The sequence below is a fragment of the Homalodisca vitripennis genome, chromosome 2 (assembly GCF_021130785.1).
Source record: "Homalodisca vitripennis isolate AUS2020 chromosome 2, UT_GWSS_2.1, whole genome shotgun sequence".
NCBI lineage: Eukaryota > Metazoa > Arthropoda > Insecta > Hemiptera > Cicadellidae > Homalodisca > Homalodisca vitripennis.
In genome coordinates, this window is record NC_060208.1 from 181,534,217 (window position 1) to 181,562,088 (window position 27,872).

At 36.9% G+C, this 27,872-nt stretch overlaps 1 protein-coding gene across 3 annotated transcripts in view; it reads right to left on the reverse strand.

The window, feature by feature from the left end:
• LOC124355122 (insulin-like peptide receptor) overlaps nt 1-27,872 on the reverse strand; it is a 300,892-nt gene that overhangs the window by 189,821 nt on the left and 83,199 nt on the right. For 2 of the 3 annotated variants that reach the window (XM_046806084.1, XM_046806082.1), the window contains exon 1: nt 27,096-27,474. The exons of the other annotated variant lie outside the window; for it this stretch is intronic. In XM_046806084.1, coding sequence (XP_046662040.1) covers nt 27,096-27,147 — 52 coding nt within the window. In that variant the 5' untranslated portion in view covers nt 27,148-27,474. Of the gene's footprint in view, nt 1-27,095; nt 27,475-27,872 lie in introns of those variants that run through there. 3 annotated transcript variants of the gene reach the window in all.

Here is a 27,872-nt window from a genome sequence, read left to right on the forward strand (position 1 = left end):
TCGTCAAAACATCGGCGGAGGACAATTCTGCACCCACAACTGTTGGGACCGTGGACGACCTGGATGAACTCCTAACCAGATAAATATAATTAGATAAATTTGAATTAAGTTAATTTAACATACTCCCCAGTTATAAAACCATGTTTATATTTACATTTTTTTCTAGATAGCAAAGTATATTATTTACAGTTCTCATCTATTTACTTGTAAAATCCGAATAACAATCAAACAATAATTAATCAGTTGAACTATTAATTTAAATTATATTTTGATAATAATATGTGGAAGTTTTAATCAGTTTAGCCTAAGGATTGCATACATAAATCATGTTGAAATTACGTTAATTTTACTTTTAATTATAGCTTTGTTTCCTTATTTTTACTTTTAAATGTTTAATTTCAATCTACAAACGGGATAATCTTATTCAATTATGTGTGTATATGTGTGTGTATGAATGTGTATGTGTGTATATGTGTGTATATATATATATGTGTATATGTGTATATATATATGTATGTATGTGTGTGTGTATGTGTGTATGTATGTATATAAATCACAAATTTTAAATATATATAAATAAAAAAACTAATTATTGTTTATATTTGTATAAAGAAATGAAAATTCTTTTATTTGTTATTATTATTATTATTATTATGATTAGTGTCTCTCTAAACTATGTTTACTTTGAGTCGAGTAAGTGTTAAAGTAATATAATTTATATTTTATTCTCGAGCATAACATATGTTCTAAAAGAAAGGTCTTTTCTTTTTTGTACCCTATGTATGTTTTTTTATATTCTTAAGTGTATGCTACAATAATACTACCATTTCATAGCTTATTTTCCAAATATATCTTTTTTGGTAGGCACTACTTATCTACAACTAGTGTTGACCGTATAGTGTGACCGATATATACACTAGTATAGATCTATATCTACAATTTGGTGTATTCTAGGTACAATAGAGTAAAATCAAACCACGAGGACTTATATTTGTATCTAAGGAAACACTTTTCACCTATTTCATTTACTTACTTTCATAGAAGAATTATAAAGTTATTTACTGTCTGTATTTTAATTTAAACATGCTATTAATACGTGCTAGGTAACTTTTCATGTCATAACTCAGTTATTCAAATAACTATTAATAGTTAAGTTCTGCAACTTTATGTAATAATATCATATTTCGTGTAAAAGTACTTTTCTTTTCATACGTTATTCTTTGTCAAAAAGTTTTCTTTGTTTTATTTGTGAGCGTGTTTTCAGGTGTAAGCGCGCACCTGAATTCGTGTCTTCCAAATCTGCAATGTTTATTTATATAAATCTTTATCCATTAAATTTGTCCCATTATGACTTGCGTAGTTTTGGTAGCTTAATATACCTAACATTTATCTGTATATAAAATAATTAAAAATAAGATAAATTATTCAATGTACAAGTTTTAACCATTGGCAATATTTTCAAAACATCCACGGATGGCGCAACTAAGGACTGTGTGGCAGGCCTGTTCGGTGCTCTTGACAGTGAACTCGAACTAGACAGCTACAGAAATATTCCATGTGAACAGTTTGACTACCACTATCAGCTAACCGATGCTTTCATCAGTCAACTCGTAAAGGGGTTCAAAATTATTCATTTCAATATTAGGTGTTATTATAAAAATATTGACAACATTATTCTATTACTAAACAGTATTGATGTAATATTCGATTGCATAGTCTTTACTGAAGCATGGCTCGACAAAAACAAATTTTTTGTACAATTAGACAATTATGACATATTTTGTACTTCTGAGAATTGGAATAGGAACGATGGAGTTATTGTTTATATTAGGACAGAACTAAATGCGTTATCGCAACAGATAAAACTTGGTAATGCATCAGGACTCAAGCTAGACTTTGACGTCGACAATAGACACTACATAATAACAGCAGTATACCGCAGTCCTACTATGAACGTTGACTTATTTCTACATGACCTTGAATCTTATATAACTGGACTTAGTGAAAACATTACAAACGTGTTTGTTGGTGACGTTAATATTGATACCTTACAAACTACTAGACATAAAAATGATAAGGACTCTTATTTAAACATTTTATACGGGGCTGGCTATACTGAGTGTATAACATTACCGACTAGAGTAACTGAACATTCTCTGAGCTGTATCGACCATATATTTATTAAACACTTTGACTATACTGCGATCAGCTCCGGGGTACTGTCTACTGACGTGACTGACCACTACGCCGTCACAGCGAGGATACAGAGTGCAAACAGTAACACCACAGACACGTCTGACTTGACTAAAACATATGTTGATATGGACAAATTACAAGGTTTAATACAGTCCCAGCCCTGGGACAGTGTCCTGGCCCAGGGAAATGTTAATATGAGCTGCAATAAATTTCTCGAAATTTATCACAATCTTAGAAATCAGTCAGAAGTATCAAAACAACCAAATACTCGTAATAAAAAACTAAAACCTTGGATAAATATAACTCTCATACGTAATATTAGGAAAAGAGATAAGTTGAGTAAACGGATTAAAAAACAACCTTGGAATGAAAATTTGAGAATTTATTACACCCGGTTTAGAAACCAACTTAGTGGCCAAATAAAAATTTCAAAAATTACTTATTATAGACAAAAAATATTGGATTCATCTGGAGATCCAAAACGTTTCTGGAAAATAGTCAATGAATTAAGCGGTAAAAAAATTAATAAAAATTATTTTCCAATAGCATCATTTATGGGGGGCTCGGATGTCGGTGGTGGGGGCGTGCCGGCGGTGGCACAATCCTTTAATACATTTTTTTCAAATGTAGGGAATAAGTTGGCCACTGAGCTGCCTCCGCCATTGGGCCCGCCGTTGATCGATGATTCCGCGTACAGAGTCGAGCACGAGTTTCATCTGGAGCCAGTCTCCGCCAGCCAGGTGTTGAGGTGTGTCGGGGAGATGCGTGGCGGTTCGGCCCCCGGCATGGATGCTTTTCCGGCCGCTATTCTCAAAAATTGTATTGAGTATTTACTTTTACCCTTGACCCACATCATTAATCAAAGTCTAACTTCTGGAATCTTTCCAGATCAGTTCAGGGTTGCAAAGGTCATTCCAATATTCAAAGCAAACAGTAAAACCGATTTAAACAATTATAGGCCGATCTCATTACTTAGTGTACTATCTAAAGTATTGGAGAAGTGTGTTAAATATCAATTGCAATCGTATTTGGAACTTAATAATATTTTATCAGAAAACCAATTTGGATTTAGAAGTGGAAAAAATACGACAGACGCTCTTTTCCTGCTAAACAAAGTGATCATGGAGTCAATCAATGCTAATGAAAAAGTGTTAGTTATTTTTATTGACTTGGCGAAAGCCTTTGACTCAATTGATAGACAAATCCTATTTTCAAAATTAGAATGTGTTGGAGTGAGGGGTGTGGCCTTGAACTGGTTTAAGAGTTATTTGAGTGATAGGAAACAAGTAGTATCAATTAATAATCAAACTAGTGATGTCCTCAGTGTAGAGTATGGTGTAGTTCAAGGCAGTACACTCGGACCTTTACTATTCTTAATATATATAAATAATATTGACAAACTGAATTTAACAGGAAGACTTTTTCTATTTGCAGATGACACGGCAATAATATTAAAAGGTAGGAACTGGAATGAAGTGTATCAAATTGCATCAAGGGAAATAACATTAATACATAAATGGTTTAATGATAATGTGCTAACCATGAACGTAGGCAAAACTAAATGTTTGCCAATTGCCCTTCGTGCCGCGGGTGGGCCGCCCGCTGATCTCAGATTGATGCTCCACTCTTGTGGTAACGCAGTAAATCAGTGCTGTTCCTGTAACGTCATTGAAAGGGTAGACCAGTATAAGTATTTGGGAGTAATTTTGGATTCGAAATTGAAATTTGACAACCACATCGAGAAAATTAAGAACAACCTTAGAAAATTAATATATGTTTTTTATCAGCTGAATCGGATACTAAATTGTGATGAAATCAAGCGTGTATATTTTGCTTATGCGCAATCTATCCTGTTGTATGGAATAGTTGCTTGGGGAGGCGCTCGTAAAAACATAATTTACCCTCTTTACATTTTACAAAAATCAGTAATAAAAGCCGGGTTTAAAAAACCGAAACGCTACCCCTCAAATCAGCTTTTTCAGGAAACAAAAATACTTACAGTAAGGCAGCTGTATATAAAATCGGTTTTGGTCTACACCTTCACGCATCGTGACTCAGTGATAACTGAGGTTACACACCAACATTTCACCAGACATGCACAACATGTTGGTATGCAGGTCCCCAGAGTAGTAACATCTGCTAATTGCACAAATTCTTTCTATGTCGCAAATTTTCTCTACAGAACAATACCTGCCCATGTAAGGGATCTGCAGGTTTCACTTAGTTTATACAAAAAACTGATCACCGCCTGGCTGGTGGAGGTGGGGGCTGACTACGCGGAGCTGCTAATCTGCCCTGAGTATACATGAATATGTCAAATTGCTGACTGACACCATCTACACAAGCACTGTGTCTGAGCTGGTCTTCCCTCGTCCATGCGTGTATTGAAATATTAAAGTTCTAAATTTTTTGCAAAGCACTCAATTTTTTAATTTTAATTGAATTTATTTTAAATTGAACTTTTTATCCTATTTTAAATTAATTGAAGTAGAGGGTTTTATTATTAGTTCATACTTTGTTTTTATGTTTTAATTCATTAATTGTTTTTAATGATTACTTTTTTCGTAAATATTTTTCATAAAGTAAATGGTTAAAAACATCTTTGAACCTACATGAGGAAGAAAAGTATTTCTGTAGTGCTAGTCAAATACGGTGGTTGATGCATTAAGTGTAGTTACAACTATTCTGTAGCAGTCTTAGTTTGCACTTATTTTTATTAACGTAAACTGTACATATATTTCTAAATTTATTTAGTTCTTTAGTGTAATGTGTTTCTTTTTTATGTTTCTTTCTGTTTTTTTTATATATTACGTAGTAAGCGCACAGTTTTTTTTTAATGGAACTCAGAGCCACGCACAGGATTCGTCCCATGTGGCTCTTTATTCATTTTGTAATGTGTGATTGATTAACAAATAAAGCCTTTCTGATTTCTTCTGATTAATGATATCAAGCCAAAAACACTTTTGAAACAATATTGTTTGTTTAGTTCCGAATCCCCTTAGAGATGTTGTAATCTTACAGTATTACAGAACCTGCACTTAACGGGGTTTCATGATATTGTAATTCGCGTTATTAATTTCCAACTTGTTCAGGGACATCACCGCGTGATAAGGCACACATGTCAATAAATTAACAAACCGCTGATCGAGTTCTCGGAACCATCAATGTACCCCCGCCACCACATTATGCACGGCTCTGACATCACTCCTGTAAATTGAACAATAAAGGCGCCCTTGTGCGAGGCTATTGCACAACGTTACGTTTACGACGCCACGGTTTACTACTCGAGAGTGCCGCGGCCGTAAACGTAAACTCCGCGTCTCCGCATTGCCAAGTTCAACATCTGACCTAACTACGGCTTTGTAGGTCGCTTGATATATTACGCATTACCTTGGGATATTCCTTGCAATTTCCGCGATTTATACGCCATAACTGTAATGGCTCGTTCACTTATTGTTGGTGGATTATTTATAGCTATAACTAGAGGATATCCTTGTCTCACAAATTTCCCCTTTTCCTAATGCAAATATCTTTAGGCACTTTATATGCTCGTAAAAAGTTTGTTTCGAAGAGAACTGAGACAAGAGGTGTTAAGTTCTAAGTCTATACTGAATGGATTTACGGCGAAAGGCCACAAATCTAGAGAACTGAGACAAGAGGTGTTAAGTTCTAAGTCTATACTGAATGGATTTACGGTGAAAGGCCACAAATCTAGAGAACTGAGACAAGAGGTGTTAAGTTCTAAGTCTATACTGAATGGATTTACGGCGAAAGGCCACAAATCTAGAGAACTGAGACAAGAGGTGTTAAGTTCTAAGTCTATACTGAATGGATTTACGGCGAAAGGCCACAAATCTAAGACTGTTAGGTTTATACCTTCTTGGATAAATAAAAAAAAATTTCTCAATTTATTTTCAAGTAGATTTAATTTGAATAGAAGTGAAAACAAATTGATGGAGTGGTATTTAGGACAACTTGAAGTTACCGAAAGGGAGGGTGTGATAGCAATGGAGGAACTTGCCTTTCGGGGGAGGGAGATTATCTGATAGAAGAGCAAACCACAACGGTATAGAATAAATCACAATAAATCTAAATTTAAATTAATAACCTTATTCCCCATACGGCCGATATTACGAACCGTCTCCAACATGAGTAATTTAAAATAAAACCAATTAAGTGTTCTATCAAGTCAAGTGTAATATATATATATAATATAATATAAAATAATATAATAATACAAAATAATTGAATCGGAATCAATGTTTATTGAAATTAAATAAGGCTATTGCCATTTATACAATTTAATGTAAATAAAAGTCGTTTGACAGGTATTTGGTCTTCCGATCATATGTTAGTTTGCTTATTTAAACCCATATGTGACAGATACGGCCAAATACAAAATAATTGAATCGGAAAAAGTAAGCGCTCTGTGGTGTAATGGTAGCACATTCATCCGGCAAGTGAGAGATCCGGGTTCGACACTCCCGGCGGAGCAAGTACTTTTTGTGATTCAATGTTTATTGAAATTATATATATATATATATATATATATATATATATATATATATAATTTCTTGTTTGAGTTCTAACCTAATGTTTTTTCAATTTATGTAAATATTTATACATGTATATTTATCTGAAGAAGTGTACCTAGATACACGAAAATTTATAAATGTTTCAAACCAATATACCGTGGTTTATTTATTAAGAAGAGAATAACCTGTTTCTATAAATGTGTGAGCCATTTGGCACCTAACCTCTCTTTGAAGATTGAAAAAACCTTCTGGTAAATAGTATATATATATATATATATATATATATATATATATATATATATATATATATATATATATATATATACAGATAAAGAAAACGAAGTGATAAGTAATGGCACATTTCGCGGACCATGACTGTCTGTAGTTATACTGGGAAGACACATACGCACATCCTTTGCCGCCATTCCGCGAACTGCCAGAGCGGCGTGTCAGCCATGTTGTTGTTTACAGTTGCCGCTGCGGCTGCACCACCACTACCATTACACCGCCCACTTCCTTGTAACTCTAGATTGCAAGGTTGGGCTCAGCAAAGTCGCTCTTGTACTTGTCACATTGTAACGGTGAAGGTAGAATCATAACCTTCATTCGTAACTTTGTATTCATTGTCAGTACTGAATTTGCTGTCACTCAGCGAACTACCAGAGCGGCATGTCAGCCATGTTGCTGTTTACAGTTGCCGCTGCGGCTGAACCACCACTACCATTACACCGCCCACTTCCTTGTAACTCTAGATGGCAAGGTTGGGCTCAGCAGAGTCGCTCTTGTACTTGTAACAATGTAACGGTGAAGGTAGAATCATAACCTTCACTCGTAACTTTGTATTCATTGTCAGTACTGAATTTGCCGTCACTCAGCGAACTGCCAGAGCGGCATGTCAGCCATGTTAGGCCTCTTTCACACACATCGAATTTGGACGTCCGATATTTTATCGACCGTCCAAATTCCAATAGTGGCGCATAGCAGTAAACGGGAGCTTTCAGACTAGACGATCTCTGAACGGCAACGATAAAATGCCGTTTAGCAGCCGTCCACTGCCACTGCAGACCAACGGCACCGTGCCGTTGCCGTCCTTACAGTGGCGTACGTGTTCATTCTTGCGCTTCCAGACATATCGATATTTTACCGTCCGTCCTCACTCCTCACTTCTCACTGCGCCTTCTCTCTGCACAATCGCTGTTAAATTGTAACTGTGCCCAGCTTGTTAATATGGATGAAGAATTTGCTATTGATAATGACGTGCTTATTTCCCTAGTGGAAGCCAAACCATCTTTTAACATCTCGTGAAGTTCATCAAACAAAACCGTAGACATTCTAAAGAAATTAAAAAACTTATTTCCATCATGTCGAAGTTCTTCAAAAAGGGTGTGAAAGGTTCCCACCTGTTCCCTTGACTTGTTAATCGGATGTATCCAGCACTTCCGCTTAATCCTACGACGCTTTATACGGCGGCATAGGAACCACATAGCCACAACACGTTTTTTATTCATTAGAGAGAATTTATTCATATTTTATCGTTTGGGTGCCGCTTACAAACACATCGATTTTTTACCGTTCAGAAAGTTATTCGAGTATATGGTGTGCTGTAGTGAGTGTTGTATTGCTTCTCTCTAATGAATAAAAAACGTGTTGTGGCTATGTGGTTCCTATGCCGCCGTATAAAGCGTCGTAGGATTAAGCGGAAGTGCTGGATACATCCGATTAACAAGTCAAGGGAACAGGTGGGAACCTTTCACACCCTTTTTGAAGAACTTCGACGTGATGGAAATAAGTTTTTTAATTTCTTTAGAATGTCTACGGTTTCGTTTGATGAACTTCACGAGATGTTAAAAGATGGTTTGGCTTCCACTAGGGAAATAAGCACGACATTATCAATAGCAAATTCTCCATCCATATTAACAAACAAGCTGGGCACAGTTACAGTTTAACAGCGATTGTGCAGGGAGTAGGCGCAGTGAGAAGTGAGAAGTGAGGAGTGAGGACGGACGGTAAAATATCGATATGTCTGGAAGCGCACGAATGGACACGTACGCCACTGTAAGGACGGCAACGGCACGGTGCCGTTGGTCTGCAGTAGCAGTGGACGGCTGCTAAACGGCATTTCATCGTTGCCGTTCAGAAATCGTCTAGTCTGAAAGCTCCCGTTTACTGCTATGCGCCACTATTGGAATTTGGACGGTCGATAAAATCTCGGACGTCCAAATTCGATGTGTGTGAAAGAGGCCTTACTGTTTACAGTTTCCGCTGCGGCTCCACCACCACTACCATTACACCGCCCACTTCCTTGTAACTCTAGATGGCAAGGTTGGGCTAAGCAGAGTCGCTCTTGTACTTGTCACAATGTAACGGTAAAGGTACAATCATAACCTTCACTCGTAACTTTGTACTCATTGTCAGTACTGAATTTGCCGTCACTCAGCGAACTGATGCCGGAGCAGCGTGTCAGCCATGTTGTTGTTGACAGTTGCCGCTGCGGCTGCACCACCACTACCATTACACCGCCCACTTCCTTGTAACTCTAGAAGGTTGAACTGAACAGTCGCTGTTGGCATTTGTCACTTTGGTTCGGTGAAGGTACATTCACTACTAACACTGATGTAGTGCGCCACTTTCTTCTCTACATGACAGTACTACCTTGCGGTTTTAATACTTTCATACCTATACGCATAATAATTCTTGTTCGACATACTTGATTACATTTCAATTGTGGAATTTACTAAGACATTAAGGTGGCTCAATCGGTTTTCGGTAGCATACTTTTACGCAAATATATTACTAGGCTATATTCAAATGCCTCTTTACCTTAAGACTGGAAAATAGAAAACTAATGCTTTTTTGACCTGCGGGTTACATAGATATTTTTATCAATAATTTGGCCAACCTTAAATCAAGGTTCATGGTAAACACCACATATTACATAAGAGTTACGTAAAGAACTACAATTACTAAAAGGCAGTGACTACAGAATTTTATAATAATAAATAATAAAAACCGTTTCAATAACTTAGCATCTCTGATAGGCTACTTCTTGTAGATGCACTTTATTCAATTCAATGCACACATACTGATAAGTTATTTTATTTTTTAAAGACCTTTTGTAACAGGATATTGTACACAGTTTGCTTTGGTTAACATGGAGGCGTAATGAAGTAATAATAAATATATAGTTGAGTATCACCACGGTCCACACACATAGGGAGTATAGGCGAAAGAGATACATGAAATGCATTCCAGCACAGAATCTAAATTAACAACCCTTAATTATTATTATTCTAAAACTTTTAAGTCCTCCACTAAGGGCTATCCCACTAATTATATAAATACAATTCATGTTTAACGTCAGAGATTATCGAATTTGTGACCTATGTTATCTTTATATTCGTCAAAAGAGGTACAATACATGTCATACGATACAATCGAGCTCTTGCACAAAATGTACTTCGAAAATGTGTATTACAATAGTGTTTTTCGCTCAACAATTTTAGAAAACCCAAAATGCAAAGAAAGTTGGCCAAGTTATCAGCGGCTGAAGTAAAAATAGAAAGTAAACATAAACAACTGGCGAACGCTGATAGCTTTTAGAGGGAAACGCGGTTGGACAAAGTGAGCGTAGGCCTATGCCACTTACAAACATCCTATGGAATTTATATGTAACGATTTTCACCTACGTGAGCATCACCACCTCTACGTCAGGGACTAATCAATCCCAATCGAGGTGTGAACGAATAGCTTGTCTTAATTCATTCAAAAGTGTCACTTGTACCCAAGGAGATCACCAACGTGGCGATTGCTTGCTCACCCCCCGCTCCCCGCCACCCACCCCAGAGGTTTAGCTACGAACTACAAGGTTCGCTAGGAACGTCGTGGAATCTGTACCACGCCGGGCGTCCACTGGGCTTGACGAACGACACAACACATTCGTTAGCTAACTAACGAGTAACGACGCCGCCAGCCCGTAACTAACGACGGAACGATGTTATGTTTGTATCGGACGGGCTAATGTTGTTGTTTGGCGGGGCGGGCGGGAGCAACGACCTCGGCTTCGATCGGGCGGAGTGGAGCTTCCTTCTGACATTCCTCCGTGTACCTACCGCGCTCCCATGCTCTCCAGTGCAGTCCAGTAGTAGTTCACACTATTGCTCACATTGTACGTACAGAGATGTCGCTGTTACCATAAACTCTTGGATATTAAAGGCGCTACGATTCGAGACACTTTACAGGTGAAGCTCTGACAGAAACAAGCTAAGATATACAGGAATTGATAGAAGGATTCCTAAATCCGGACAAACCTATAACAACTCTTATCGTGTACATGACGCGTACATGTAGGCTAGCGACGTAATTATGACGCAAATTTAAATATACTACACTACATTTTATATAGAAATTGACATAGAATCTAAATGACTGAATTGACATAATGTTCCGATTAAGAAAAATGCCAATGAAATGAGGCCGAAAAAACTAGGCACACAATTTCATATTCATCAAGATCTTGTCGAGTAGTTCTTTTACGTGTAGTAAAATTAATTATTATTAAAGGTTATTATTAAAATTATCTATACTACCCTTCGTCTATTGATATAATGCCGTGAACATACAAAGGATCTTTTAAAGATTTTAGTTATTTTGACCGACACTAACGTCAGAGCTTAAATAGTTTGTTCATATGTAGACTATACATAATACAAATCATAAATGAGAGACGTTGCGATTATATATGTGTGATGTGTATATAAAATAATATAATATAAAATATAATTATTACATACATGCTATTATATAAAAAGGGTGAAACGTTACAAGAATTATAAAAAAAGATTGATTTGTTTTTTAAGTGGCCAATTTAGGTTGTTTTACGAAAACCTACACACATAACATTAAGAGAAAATAGATTTTTTATTGAGACCAACACTTTGCATCTGATAATAAAATTAATGTAAATAGTAATAAGTAATTGGATGACTGCTGTTGGCGGTAACCACCGGATGTCGTAGAGAACCATTTCTCAATTTACAGCTCGAAACCGAACTTCTAATAAAACTTACAGATTAAAGTATATACATTACTCGTGTCAGTATTTAATTATGAAAATAAATTTACTACAAACTTAAAAAATTAAAATACAAAATTAAGACTGAATAAAGGTGGAATTCGTAGCATAATAAACATATTCTTCTTATCTTATCCTGAAAAAGAAATAATTTATACCTCCACAAAACGCGTTTTCGTTGTTTAATTCCTAATTAGTACATGAAAATCATTCTACTAAAGAGTGTTTCTTTGATACATTTATACAAATGTTTTCTGTACTGAATCCAACAAAATAACATCCATTAATAGGTTACGGTGTCAGTGGCTGTACGTAAAAGAATACGTCACAGTATTATCTATGTTCGCCATACCCTCTTCAGAAATGGACTAAAGGTTGTTAATTTATTAGTAAACAAACTATTCCACTACGAAGTGTTGCTTGGTGCACTATTTAAAATGTTTTCTATGTTTTATAAACTTTGGTAACATGTTTGGTGAACGCATTTCGTTTAACTTGACACTCTAGTTATAATGTGTTCAAACTATATTACTTTACTTTGTTTTGGCAATAAAATTACTGTCTCTTTCATACGATTTAAAATTACACCGATTCTAACAGTTTCTTCTTTTCTGATTCAGTTTTGACTACTTGCTCAGTTGTATTCTAAGCTAGAAAATTGACTTAATTGTAATTGTGTGTATTACGCAGTTGTACTTGTTTTATTCATATTAACATAACATTAGGCCTACTTAACTTATTTCGATATTGTCATTTCTACTATTAAAATCAGGATAAACTTGACAATAACTTCAGAGTTTTCTGTAACCCAGTCCTGTATTGCGACATAGTTCTGGTTGATGTTTTCACTACGACACCCAAAATTAATTTGTGTACTAGCAAACGTATTGTCTCACACAAGAAGCACGAGCAACGTTTGCCTGTAGGGTTTTACAACCAAAGTTGCAGCGTGTACACAAAAGGTAGTAAGCAGCAAACAGTAAACAGACAATATACCCTATAGTACGTAATCAAACATTACTCGACCTACAAAGACAAAAATTACGACAAGAACCTAAACTGGGAAGTCCGTTAAACGCTACCCGGAATAATTGGCACATTACGATTAGCTGTAATTGTAGGTGTTATTAAATCAGTGTGGCAAATTATCTTCTAAATATAGCCAATCTCAAAATCACACATGACAATTAATTTTAAATGGCCACATCAAAATTTACACTTGCAGTCATGCAATCTCGTGTTTGTTTTCCTGTATCCGAAATATATAATTAAACCATGCTGTACTTTCCCAGAGGTGTTTTCGTCTTGTTGTTTTTCCTCCGAGCTAATTTTCCGCCGATGATGTAGTAACAGATAATTACATTTAAACCAATCACAATCGATCACTTTACCTTCTTCTTCCACGGAGTACCCAAAGTAAACGTTACATTTTTTACAGGTTCTCGTTTAGTTCATAATCTGTTGATACATTTGCGAGTATTAGGTACACATGATTAAAAAAGTGCATTCATATTTGAAACTATTTTTAATATGTTGAAAGTATCGGTTTTAATCATACGACATGGTTACAATACCTACTTGTTGTTATACTGTATATGTTACCTGCGTAACCTATAACAACTGTAACAAATCGTCTACAACAGTTTACTTTCATTTCCACAACGTATTATAAGAGGCTCACAAATTACATTTCCACAAAAATTAATAATATATTCGAAGTTTTTGGTTTCCTTACAGAGAAAATTATGTTTAAGTAAAATTAATTAATATTTTACCGTCTGTTTGGTATAAGATCAGAAAAATCTTGATCTGGTTTACTGACAGATACCAAGGACCGTGGCCAGAAGGGGAAAAGGGTTCAACCCCTAATTCGGTTAGCATCAATCTGGGGTTTTACAAGAACAGAGTTCCATAGCTAACCAACCCTCTCAATGTGCTATGGACTTGATAGATATTGACGATGTTTCGGAAGTCGTCGCCACTGGACCGATGTACGGAGGTATTAGTGTTAACCACTACAGTAGTTCTCGTTTTAAGGATTTTTATACTTTTTGGACTTTCAACACATCCTTTCTGTTACTTAGCCTATTCACTTTAAAAGAATTTTCAATTTTTCGAATACATCTAAAAATGTGAATTATGTAAAGTAAACCTGTATCTAATTATTTACATATAAACACACCACATTAGCATACGATGAAAGGGAAATACTGCTAGCGAACCGGCATGAATCTGTTTTCACCGATCCTGTTCACGCACAAATCAATAATTTTATATAAACATGTTTGTGTTTATAGTTGATATGTTTTCGTGAATGTTCAACCGATGTAGCCCTTATACTGTTTACTATGATAATTGAATACACATTAGTTATTAATGAATAAATATTACAAACAACACAATAAAAAGCGTAAACAAAATAAGCATACACACTAAAACAAAAAGGTCTATGAACTTGTGTAGTATTCTCACTTACTTTCATTTATTACAAATTTAGATATGAAATTATTATAAAATGAAATATTTATTCATTATGTACCGGTAATATATTAATATAATTAATTCCTTACAAGATGCTCTATACTAACGTGTATTATGCTTGGGAATTGAGAAAAAATAAAACACGGTCAGAATAATTAACTCAAGTTATTAAGTTTTAAAATCGGCCCTTAATACTGACGTAGATTAGTACACAGCTTGAGCTGTATAGACAGTACGTGCCCTACATCGCTCGATCGATCGTATGCCCTACATACCACCCGTCGCCGCCGCCCTCATTACACATTACACGTATTACCAGATCGCTGCTGACTTGACCGTCAGACATTACATTAGCACAGAGCTTGAGCTGTATAGACAGTACGTGCCCTATATCGCTCGATCGATCGTATGCCCTACATACCACCCGTCGCCGCCGCCCTCATTACACATTACACGTATTACCAGATCGCTGCTGACTTGACCGTCAGACATTACATTAGCACAGAGCTTGAGCTGTATAGACAGTACGTGCCCTATATCGCTCGATCGATCGTATGCCCTACATACCATTCGTCGCCGCCGCCCTCATTACACATTACACGTATTACCAGATCGCTGCCGACTTGACCGTCAGACATTACATTAGCACAGAGCTTGAGCTGTATAGACAGTACGTGCCCTATATCGCTCGATCGATCGTATGCCCTACATACAATTCGTCGCCGCCGCCCTCATTACACATTACACGTATTACCAGATCGCTGCTGACCCGTCTGCCAGACTCATTACAAACCCTAAGTTAACTGAGAGAGAGAACAACATGAAATAAAAAGGTCCCGTAATTTATTAAAATTTATAGTCCATACCAAACCTCGTAACATCTTACATAAGAAACCATCACTTTGAATACTTCATTAATAAGGTTTCCTATTCGGCGAAAGGACAATTTACTTTGTTTTACATGCATGGGGGTCGAGTAACTATCGGCAACTTATTATACTGCAGCCTTCCTATCTTATCTTATCATAACTCAGGCCTCCGGCCATCAGTGCTATCAGTAAAGTACAGAACAGCCTGCTTTGACAGCGGCGAAAGAGAAACATCAGAAACATCCCCCGATATTGTGCCTATTGCAATAGAAATAACATTCCAGAGGGTCTGAGCATAAATACCTGGGAAAGGAATTAAACATTGGAAAGTATACAAATAGGCCTGAAACGTTTTACCCAACTAACTGTTACTAAATACTTTGACGTGAAATCTTTTTATGAAACCAATCAATCTAACAAAATAACTTCGTCACGTTATTCTCGTTAATCCCAACATGTTACCTATAAGACTTTGTAAACACTGAAAAATAAAAATGAAATTTTGCTGCCTTCTGACCAAAAACTCCATAATTTTTCCTTAGACAAGAGGAATCAAGTTTAAAATCTGTACAACCATTCTATCAAGCGTTATCTCAGAGAGGACAGATAAGGGGAAAATCTTAATAAGGGTCTGACCGATCCTTTATAAAGAAAAGACAATTTAGGATAATTATGTGTGCAATCAACACCCAAATAGTAGAAGCCTAGTTTTTCTACTAGACGGCTATTATTAACTTTCTTCGAAATATGTATTTGTAAGGTTATAATTTGGTTCAAAACATTTTCATACATTAAAAAAACATTATAATGTGACATGTGTAGCCATCTGATTAATTACTCCGTTTAAGTCATTGAAAAAGAATAGAAAAACCAAACTCACTGAGCTGTTTTAGTATTATAAGAGCAGACACCATTTCTTATAGTGATCAATTAAGAATATTGCGATTTGATTTGATATACCAGCAATGTATAGTAGCTAAAATTATATGTTTAAACGGCTTATTTTTGTTTGTTTACAGTTAAGAAAAAATGTTACACGAACAATCGTTGTAGGTAAGTTGGTAATTTAAATCAAAAGTAGCAGTCACAAAGTTATGTCGCGAATGAAATTGATTCACAAATACCCTACATCGCATTTATAAACAAATGATTTGACTTAATAATTAGAGCTCCTTCAGTTCTACTACACCACAGGGTCCAGTGTTTACAGATGGAGCTGAAACACAAGCTTCTTCCTTCTTTACCAAATGAAACATTCTACTGGCGTGAGATCTTTGGATCGCGAAGAGCTTGGAACTAAGCCTGGACGTGGTGCATCCATGTATCTTGAAAGAGGAAAAAGATCAAATGCTCGCAGATTTCATGAGGGAAAAGGGCTTGTGCCATTCGTGCTGGAACCTGTCTTTGCTAAAGAGATACTTGATGCTGTAGTTCCAATTATTATAGTAGTAAAAAACAACGCAATTATGTATGGGCAGCTTTAAGTTTATCTGTTAAATTTTAAATGTAGGTAAGATCCGCTCAGAGTTGATTAAGAATGTCAACCCACACATCCACAGAAAGTTGTACTTGAAGTCCACGTTTAAGTTAATCTGTTAAAGGTTGAATGTAAGATCAATTCAGAGTTGATTTTGAATGTCAACCCACACATCCACAGAAAACCTTACTGAACGCACAGAAGTCCACGTTTAAGTTAATCTGTTAAATTGTTAAATGTAAGAACAATTAAGAGTTGATTAAGAATTTCAACCCACAGAAAATCGTACTTTTTCAAAGTAAAATTTTACCGATGGGATATTCCTTTTCCTAGGTCCATACAATTGCCCATATTATTAAATTTTCCATGACGGGCAAGGTTTGATTAGCTTTTGAAAAGCACGCGGTTTAGGAAACTATCTAGGGATATCTAATAATGAGCGATTCCCCAGCAGTCTGAGGATAATCCTCAGTAGTAAATCGCTAACGTCCACAATGTCGATTATGAACCGAGATACTGAAAGTAGCATGGATCCTGCCTGTGTGGGAAGTGATCTGCACACAATTTAATATTACCGTTGCAAGTCTAGCATGATCAGAAAACTCAGCGCGTTTGTAGCGCTCTATACCTCGAATACAATGTAAACAATAGGTTCCAGATACAATGAGACGAAATAAACAATGGGTTGTTAAAAGTTATAGCCAATTGATAATAAATTAGCGTGGAAACATCATAAATTACATTTGATTTTAAGTATTTTTTAACCGAGGAGGAAACCCTTTTAATAATCTCGTTGTATTTCATAGCACAATAAACGGAGCTTAAAATTTTCATCTAAAAATAAGCCATAATTTACCATATTTTTCAGTTATTGCAGTTTAAAAATTGTATAGTACATGGGACATGGCTGCTATTTTTAAACTGGAAGTGATATAAATTATAAGTCAAAGCTTTCTAAACAATACTTGATCAGACTAAATAGTTTATCAAGTTTTAACTTCATACCTTTATCGCATTAAAGTTAATACACATCTTTTGTGGTAAACTACGCAAAACAATATTTCTCAATTTTTTCGAACTAGTACATCATTTGGTGGTTATATAGACATTAATGGACACAGTCTGCACTTAAGAGCAAAAAACAAAAAAAATTTAAACAAACACACACACACAAATCAAACGTATCTAAACTAATCAAACTAAGAGCGCATTTATCGTTTTTCTAAGTTCTCACTTATATGAAGGCTTTGTGTAAATGATGTGTGTGTTACACAAAACTAATAACATTGCCTAACTGCACTGACTGATGCATGTGTAAATCAACTGAGTAGTTTTGTTGCTGGTGTCATATTTATAACTACTTTGCTAAACACGCAACCAGGGCCGTAAACATAACGGCAATAAGGGGGATAAGTGCGACAACGAGAATTTCATTAGGAGTTACTAATAAGTAACTTATGATTTTTTAATCCACTGTAAGTACAAACAGATTAGGACGATTGATGTAATTCTCAAATTATTGTGGAATAATCCCAAAAAATTACATAAGGCAAACTATAATTAGTTACTATAAAAAGCCTTATCTAGATTCTGCGTGCCTGGATTATATATAGTAGTTTGATATTTCAATCCATTCTTATTAAGGGTTTCTTTTCGTGACTCAAGGCGCTAACAAACCCTGTTGACATGACACTTTCACAGTGTCAAATTACTTAAAAATAATTGGCCAATTATTGTTCGAGTAACGTTGTAAAACAACTTAATCGAGCAGTAAACCAAGTTTTTGTCGTAGCCTGACTAATATATTGTTCAATCAATAAATAGAACATAGAACTTCGTATCAGTTGTGGTAGGCCTACTTTAGTAATAGGGAATGGTTACTGATTCACGAAAAATTCCCCTTGTGCGGCGCCCCTTCTCCCTCAGGTGATCGGAAAAGATAAGTTATGATTTACTACGCAATTTTATCGTAAATTAAGTTTTATGTGGTCCGATTTTCCAAATTCCAACCAAAACCGAATAGCCAAAGTTAACAATGTCTGTGAAAACAATGTTCAATAAGTACACACAGAATTTGTGAACCGTGGCCATATCCGCAGAGGCTACGGAGCAGAAAGGATTGCCGCATACTGCGTAGTAGAGACACGTCACAGAGACCTTGCCACCCGAGCTCGCTCCAAATCGATCTCAGCCGTACTTCAATCACTGGACTCTGATAATTTAATTAAGCCCGACATGTTATTTTCGTCAAGCATGGGCTCACAAATACGAAACAACATGAATTGGGAGTTTTATTGTATAACTAGTAGTTATTCGTGACTGCACGCAATTTCGTAGGTTTGACACTTGTATCAGCACTTCTGGTTTGAGTGAATTATATTTCCCACGCCCATGTTGAGTTTGCTCGTTGCTACTATCAACATAATGTGTTAAAAATTTGATATTCATATTCATTGTAATTTACTTGTTATTATATTTTGTTCCATAGCTGATTTTTGCCTCTTTCCTTGTGAAGACAAAATATATCTGAGATGCCTGCTTTTGTCAAAAGACAACTAATTTAGGTTTCATAACAGCCTTAATATGTTAAGTAAAAGTTAATCTACATCATCTTTCATCTCTACAATACCACCCGAGCTCGCTCCAAATCGATCTTAGACGTACTTCAATCAAAGGGTAGAAGTAAACACGGAGCTTGTGTATCGTGGCCATATCCGCCGAGGCTACGGAGCAGAAAGGATTGCCGCATGCTGCGTAGTAGAGACACGTCACAGAGACCTTGCCACCCGAGCTCGCTCCAAATCGATCTCAGCCATACTTCAATCACAGGGTAGAAGTAAACACAGAGCTTGTGTATCGTGGCCATATCCGCCGAGGCTACGTAGTAGAAAGGATTGCCGCATACTGCGTAGTAGAGACACGTCACAGAGACCTTGCCACCCGAGCTCGCTCCAAATTGATCTTAGACGTACTTCAATCACAGGGTAGAAGTAAACACGGAGCTTGTGTATCGTGGCCATATCCGCCGAGGCTACGTAGTAGAAAGGATTGCCGCATGCTGCGTAGTAGAGACACGTCACAGAGACCTTGCCACCCGAGCTCGCTCCAAATTGATCTCAGCCATAGACTTCAATCAAAGGGTAGAAGTAAACACGGAGCTTGTGTATCGTGGCCATATCCGCCGAGGCTACGGACAGAAAGGATTGCCGCATGCTGCGTAGTAGAGACACGTCACAGAGACCTTGCCACCCGAGCTCGCTCCAAATCGATCTCAGCCATACTTCAATCACAAGGGTAGAAGTAAACACGGAGCTTGTGTATCGTGGCCATATCCGCCGAGGCTACGGAGCAGAAAGGATTGCCGCATGCTGCGTAGTAGAGACACGTCACAGAGACCTTGCCACCCGAGCTCGCTCCAAATCGATCTTAGACGTACTTCAATCAAAGGGTAGAAGTAAACACGGAGCTTGTGTATCGTGGCCATATCCGCCGAGGCTACGGAGCAGAAAGGATTGCCGCATGCTGCGTAGTAGAGACACGTCACAGAGACCTTGCCACCCGAGCTCGCTCCAAATCGATCTTAGACGTACTTCAATCAAAGGGTAGAAGTAAACACAGAGCTTGTGTATCGTGGCCATATCCGCCGAGGCTACGGAGCAGAAAGGATTGCCGCATGCTGCGTAGTAGAGACACGTCACAGAGACCTTGCCACCCGAGCTCGCTCCAAATCGATCTTAGACGTACTTCAATCAAAGGGTAGAAGTAAACACAGAGCTTGTGTATCGTGGCCATATCCGCCGAGGCTACGGAGCAGAAAGGATTGCCGCATACTGCGTAGTAGAGACACGTCACTGAGACCTTGCCACCCGAGCTCGCTCCAAATCGATCTCAGCCGTACTTCAATCACAGGGTAGAAGTAAACACAGAGCTTGTGTATCGTGGCCATATCCGCCGAGGCTACGGAGCAGAAAGGATTGCCGCATACTGCGTAGTAGAGACACGTCACTGAGACCTTGCCACCCGAGCTCGCTCCAAATCGATCTCAGCCGTACTTCAATCACAGGGTAGAAGTAAACACAGAGCTTGTGTATCGTGGCCATATCCGCCGAGGCTACGGAGCAGAAAGGATTGCCGCATACTGCGTAGTAGAGACACGTCACTGAGACCTTGCCACCCGAGCTCGCTCCAAATCGATCTCAGCCGTACTTCAGTCACAGGGTAGAAGTAAACACAGAGCTTGTGTATCGTGGCCATATCCGCCGAGGCTACGGAGCAGAAAGGATTGCCGCATACTGCGTAGTAGAGACACGTCACTGAGACCTTGCCACCCGAGCTCGCTCCAAATCGATCTCAGACGTACTTCAATCAAAGAGTAGAAGTAAACACAGAGCTTGTGTATCGTGGCCATATCCGCCGAGGCTACGGAGCAGAAAGGATTGCCGCATACTGCGTAGTAGAGACACGTCACTGAGACCTTGCCACCCGAGCTCGCTCCAAATCGATCTTAGACGTACTTCAAGTCAAAGAGTAGAAGTAAACACAGAGCTTGTGTATCGTGGCCATATCCGCCGAGGCTACGGAGCAGAAAGGATTGCCGCATACTGCGTAGTAGAGACACGTCACTGAGACCTTGCCACCCGAGCTCGCTCCAAATCGATCTCAGCCGTACTTCAATCACAGGGTAGAAGTAAACACAGAGCTTGTGTATCGTGGCCATATCCGCCGAGGCTACGGAGCAGAAAGGATTGCCGCGTACTGCGTAGTAGAGACACGTCACTGAGACCTTGCCACCCGAGCTCGCTCCAAATCGATCTCAGCCGTACTTCAGTCACAGGGTAGAAGTAAACACAGAGCTTGTGTATCGTGGCCATATCCGCCGAGGCTACGGAGCAGAAAGGATTGCCGCATACTGCGTAGTAGAGACACGTCACTGAGACCTTGCCACCCGAGCTCGCTCCAAATCGATCTCAGCCATACTTCAATCACAGGGCAGAAGTAAACACAGAGCTTGTGTATCGTGGCCATATCCGCCGAGGCTACGGAGCAGAAAGGATTGCCGCGTACTGCGTAGTAGAGACACGTCACTGAGGCCTTGCCACCCGAGCTCGCTCCAAATCTATCTCAGCCGTACTTCAATCATCAGGGTAGAAGTAAACACAGAGCTTGTGTATCGTGGCCATATCCGCCGTGGCTACGTAGTAGAAATGATTGCCGCATACTGCGTAGTAGAGACATGTCACAGAGACCTTGCCACCCGAGCTCGCTCCAAATCGATCTCAGCCGTACTTCAATCACTGGACTCTGATAATTTAATTAAGCCCGACATGTTATTTTCGTCAAGCATGGGCTCACAAATACGAAACAACATGAATTGGGAGTTTTATTGTATAACTAGTAGTTATTCGTGACTTTGCACGCATTTCGTAGGTTTGACACTTGTATCAGCACTTCTGGTTTGAGTGAATTATATTTCCGACGCCCATGTTGAGTTTGCTCGTTGCTACTATCAAGATAATGTGTTATAATTTGATATTCATATTCATTGTAATTTACTTGTTATTATATTTTGTTCCATAGATGATTTTGCCTCTTTCCTTGTGAAGACAAAATATTATCTGAGATGCCTGCTTTTGTCAAAAGACAACTAATTTGGGTTTCATAACAGCCTTAAAATGTTAAGTAAAAGTTAATCTACATCATCTTTCATCTCTACAATGCTAGCAGTTACCCGCCGCTTTGCAAATAATTTGTTAGACGTTGCATGTGTACGACTGGTTCGAGTGAATTAAATCTCCAATGTTGAGTTTGCCACGATCAAGGAAATAAGTCAAACAGTTTATATAATAAATATATGTAGTAATATTAAAAACATATTTGTAATTCCTTATAGAATGTACACAAAATAAATGTTAACAAACAAAATAATAAACAATATTTATTTATACAGTTGATTACATTTGACAGGCTCTTTAACATAACATTTCACAACTTTAGAGACCAAGACAGGATATTTCGTTACATTAAAGACCAATGGGGCGTGGCTCGGAGGGACTTCCCAAATAAGAATAAGCCTATATTTGTCCCAGAGATCGCAAGAACGTCCATGTAAAATTTCAGACAACGGTTGAATAGTTAACGGTGAAAGCAAAAGTAAAAGAAAGAAACAAACAAACCAACAAACAAAGGCACTTTCGCATTTATACTATTATTACTATTTATAGGTATTAATAATGTTGTATAATACAGCGGCTACAGTAGTGTATACAATATAGGTTGTATATACAACGTAATATCCACACCCCTCTAACTTTAATTAAGTATGAAAATTACAAACTATAATGGGTTAAACAATACCTATCAGTAACTTAATTTGAAAATATTGCAAAAAGACACGCATGGAAATTTAGAATCCTACTTCTACGTCTACAAAGAGGCTACGGACGATCCACTGTTCAAGCATAGAGGAACGATGGAATAGAATATTGTTACTCTATGTAAAGAGTAAATTCCTTTCAAAGCGAGATGCCACCAAAACTCCAGGATCCCTGTCTTGATTATAATGGGCAAAGACAGACAAGCACCCAGAGCCCGAATTCCTGCGCTGTAGACGAAACTTACATGTATCTACGGCCGGCCATATTTACGGATGGCCCCTCGCGGTAGATCTGGACTAACGACCAGGCAGGGTAGAGCGGCGCGATTGGGCCCACGATTTCGGTTGGACAGTTTTATTACGGCAGCCAATCGTTAGTTCTGTTGGTGCCTATATAAATAGAAATAGAAAATTCGAAACTACGTTCTACCAATAAACCAGTTCCACCGGTACAATACATTTTCGGAAAATCCATTTATTGGTATTTAAGAGCATTACTATTTCATATATGTTATTTAGAAACACCACTATCAGTATAATTATGACGATTATGACGACATATTTTCATAATCTCTTTGCGTTTAAAGACTATATTACAACTTCGACCGGTGCCAACTGTAACAAAATTTACAACAAAATATTTTCAGTACTTTTTTTTATTCCTACCTTCGTAAATGGAACAAAAAATTTCACAATCTAAATTTCTCTTCCAGAATGTTCAAATACAAAAATATACAGAACATTTTGATTGTTGGGTACATTTTACAAATTCCTAAAATAAAATTATCGTAAGAAAAAACTCTGAACGGGAACATAATTGATTAACTCTTGTGGAAAAGAATTATGAAAGAGTAAATAACTCCCCATTTCTAGTAAAAGTGGCGTTAATTCACGTACAGTATTTTGCATCTACATAAACCCTTAGTTGTTATACTATCCATGAACGGTGTGTCAAAATTTAAAACAAGTACGTCATTTTACATATTAGTTTTCCGGGATGAATTCATTTATGCCAGAATTTGATCCATGAGGAACTGAGTTCTTAAATAACGCAATTTCTGTAGAACTATTTCCTTAGTCAGTGTCACAATGCAGCTTGTGTGTTTGGTTTAATTGTTTTGCGAACCCGATAAAATGGAGTATCGAAGAATGCAACTGAACGTAAGGCAAGTTTTGCTTGCGTAAGTATAACTTAATCACACGTGAACCTTATGTTACATGGTCAAATGTCACATGATTGCAATCATGGTTACCAACGTAAAAATGTGAAAGTTGTATTGTTGCCTTTAATTTTGACCTGTTGAACCCAAAATCAATTAAGATCTTTGGACCAAGAGGAAACTGTGTAGCAAATCATAAGATTCTAAGAATTTTCTGTCAAGAAAACAACATGGACGGACGGATGACACTATTTTAAGAAAGCCTTGTCGAAAACAAAATATAAAATTCTAGTGAAGATTCCCAAAGCTTATCATTGATCTTACCGTGAAACTTCGTCCGATTGTGTTAATATATTGTAACTGTATTTCATCGGGGGTTAGTGCAATTATATTTTATACGTAAAATATGCCGATTTAGGTCTTTTAGAGTTTGGAAAATATCATTTCTTGTAATTTTCCTTAGCGAGTTATGTTTCAAGTAATTAACGCGCCAGCTTGGGAGCCAATTACAAAGTAATCTGTTACTGTGACTTCCGGCTTAACGCGAGTGATGCAATGTAAGCAGGAAGCGCAGCAGATTTTTTTGGGCGATAAAATTTACGATTTTAATGGTTAACTTTTACAACGCTTAATTAAGGGTAATAATAATTTTATAGCGTATTTCAACAGCTACGTCCATCAACTAGAAATTGAAACAAACAATGTAGAAATAACACACAATGGCGTTTCTTAATATGTCTACCACAACAGAATATTTAATAGACTTATACTGTAATAAGTATAGCCTATAAACAAATTTTTAAAAAACCCTCTACCGATTGGCAAATACAATTAATTAAACTCATGGACTGCTTTATTTTAAGTGGGCCTACACACTATTCACTAATGTTCATGACATATATGTACTCTTCACAGCATTTTTTTCTTATTTCTCGTATGCAAATATTGAAGAATTGTAAACAATGTTGCAGACATATATTTACATGATTGTCTTCTCGATAATTTGAATAATGTTCCTTACAATGTTTTTTGTGGTAAAAAGTAACTTAAACGAATTTTATCATTTTCCATTATTTCTAAATCATGTTGTCTATGATAGGTATATTATTTTTGGCTCTTTAACTCAACATGAGTACAGTCAAAGTACTATTAGATTACTATTAATTTTTCAGTCCCAAAAAGTGTATATTAGGCCTCTTGTTAGACATATTGTGCACTAATCAGTGTTTATTTAGTTAAACAATATTTTTGTCTGAAGTTTTTAGTAATATACCATTTAAAATAACAGAGGCTACCTTTTCTGAGAACAGGAAAATATAATTTTTTTATCATTATACAAGGAATAATTTAAAGCATTTAAAGTACATGGTATTAAAATAATAATGGGTCATGAAGCGCATAAAAAATGTCTGAAAATAAATATGAATATTTTTTTCAAAATCAATACACATCAATGACACATTTCCAATTTTAAAACAATGTAAATATTAATATTAGCCAACAAATTTGTAAATAGCATTTATTGAAACACGTAATCTTCTCTAAACTAATTTTATTAGAACATGTAATTTCTTAACATAAATTGTTAATTTAAAAACATGTCATTCCCTGAAACATTATTAATTTACAGTAGTTTAAATATAGTTTTATCTTTGGCCAATTTTCTTTTTGCAAGGTTAAAATTTACCTCAAATTCATTGTTCAAATTCATTTCTTCTGGAGTGATAAAAAATGTTAAATTTATCTTGAAGAGGAACTCAACTTTTTTATGAACCGAACCAAAAAGCCAGTGCAAGAACCATTGAAAACCATGGACTTAGTACTGATGCTTTAGTTGGATGATTGAAATCAAACAAATTAAAGATTGTACTGACTTAACACTATTTTTTTTTTTTTACCCATAAAGCACAACTGTCAGTAATGTAGGCCTGTAATATACAACAACCTGTTAGAATATTATGAGTGTAAACATTGCAGTTTATTTGCTTAATTATAATAGTTATTTCTAGAATTTTCTCATTACAGTTAATTGGGTATTTATAATATAACTAAAGCCAATTGACCTCAAATTACTTGATGATTATCTCAGCTTACTAAGCAATATATTAATAAACAAGTTCATTCCAATTTAATATGCACTAGTCCACATTTAGGAACTAGGTGCATTATGCCTTCTGTTGGAAACATTTTTAACATATTAAATTGTTACCTACATTTCTTGCAATAGGCTACAGCTGAACAACTATTATATTTTAAAATAATATGTGGTTTAATATTTATCTAATAATTTGCAACAACAAACCCTAGACTTACATGAATTATTTTAATTGTGGAATTACAATTAGGCCTACCTAAATATGTATATTTTGTTGTATAGAAACTTATTTTGGTATAGGCTAACTTAGGACTATTTACAAGGATATAACCTAAAAAATAGCCAATGTGATTTATATGGAACTGTTCCATTATTATCATAGGCTAACTACATATAAAATTGCATATAAATTACATACAAAATATTTACTAAAGCTTATATGAACAGGCTATTTATTGTGAGTATCCTGAAATATTCAGTTTTATACATTGCGTCAGAACTCAAAATTATTTATTACAAACAGTGTGCAAACTGTATAATACAGTTAATAATTACAGTTTTTTCCAGCGTCAATAGCATCGTTACATAATTTTGGTAGGCTATCTCATAAGCCCAACAAATCGATAACATGATAAAAACAAACCGGGACAACAACGCAATTAGTAAATAAAGAACTTTCGCACGCACATGAAACCAAAGGTGATAGTAAAACACTACAATCAGGAAGAGTTTCTAATTCGCAGCCAAATAAGGAGAGAATGTTTACTATTGCGCAGTGCGCTTGTTTACCCGCCAGGGCGACCTGTGCCGTAATATCTGACTTGTTTTTCTCACTTACCAGGCTGGCGAAGACAATCAGAAGGCGCACTAAAACCGGACAAGTCCTCCATGCTTGTTTGTATATTCACATCACTCCACAACACACAACAATAACTCACACACGTGCACTAACTGTTATCTTCCACTGCCACTCCCATACAACTCCATTCATAAACACCGAGGACCCACGCCTCGAAGTTTCACTGACACGTACGTGAGTTTGACGTCATCAATGACACGACTTTGACAGAAAGTTACATATTTCCAGTATTACTCGTCTATTCGCATCACATTGGCGTACAGTGATCGCACGATGAAAACAATATCCATTAGCCGAAACAACGCACAGTACTGTTAGTGTTGACTAAACTCCGCTCCGCTCGTACACTGAACTGTCTACTGTTCCGGTTTGCAGTGATGCCAACATTGTTTGTTTCGATTTCGCTGTCTCACTCTGTGCATTCCAGAAATTCTTGCGTCGAACTTTGTAGTCTTACAAAATTAGTTGTAAAAATATATAATTATTTCTCAAGAATGTCTTTTTACTATGTTGACAACACGTTATTAAATTTTTTAAACGAATACGGCATGAATAAAATTTGAGTAGAAATGGCGCCCAGTTGGTATCCCTGCCACCTTTCCCCTCTCGAGGGCCGTTTCCCGCGCTCTGATTGGACGGTAGGGGGTCTCAATGCGCACCTCTATTGCGCAGCTACGCCGCAGAATGTGACGTCACACGTTACTATAGTGACGGCTCGCCGTGACGTCACACACAAACAACTCAGTCCGTCACAAC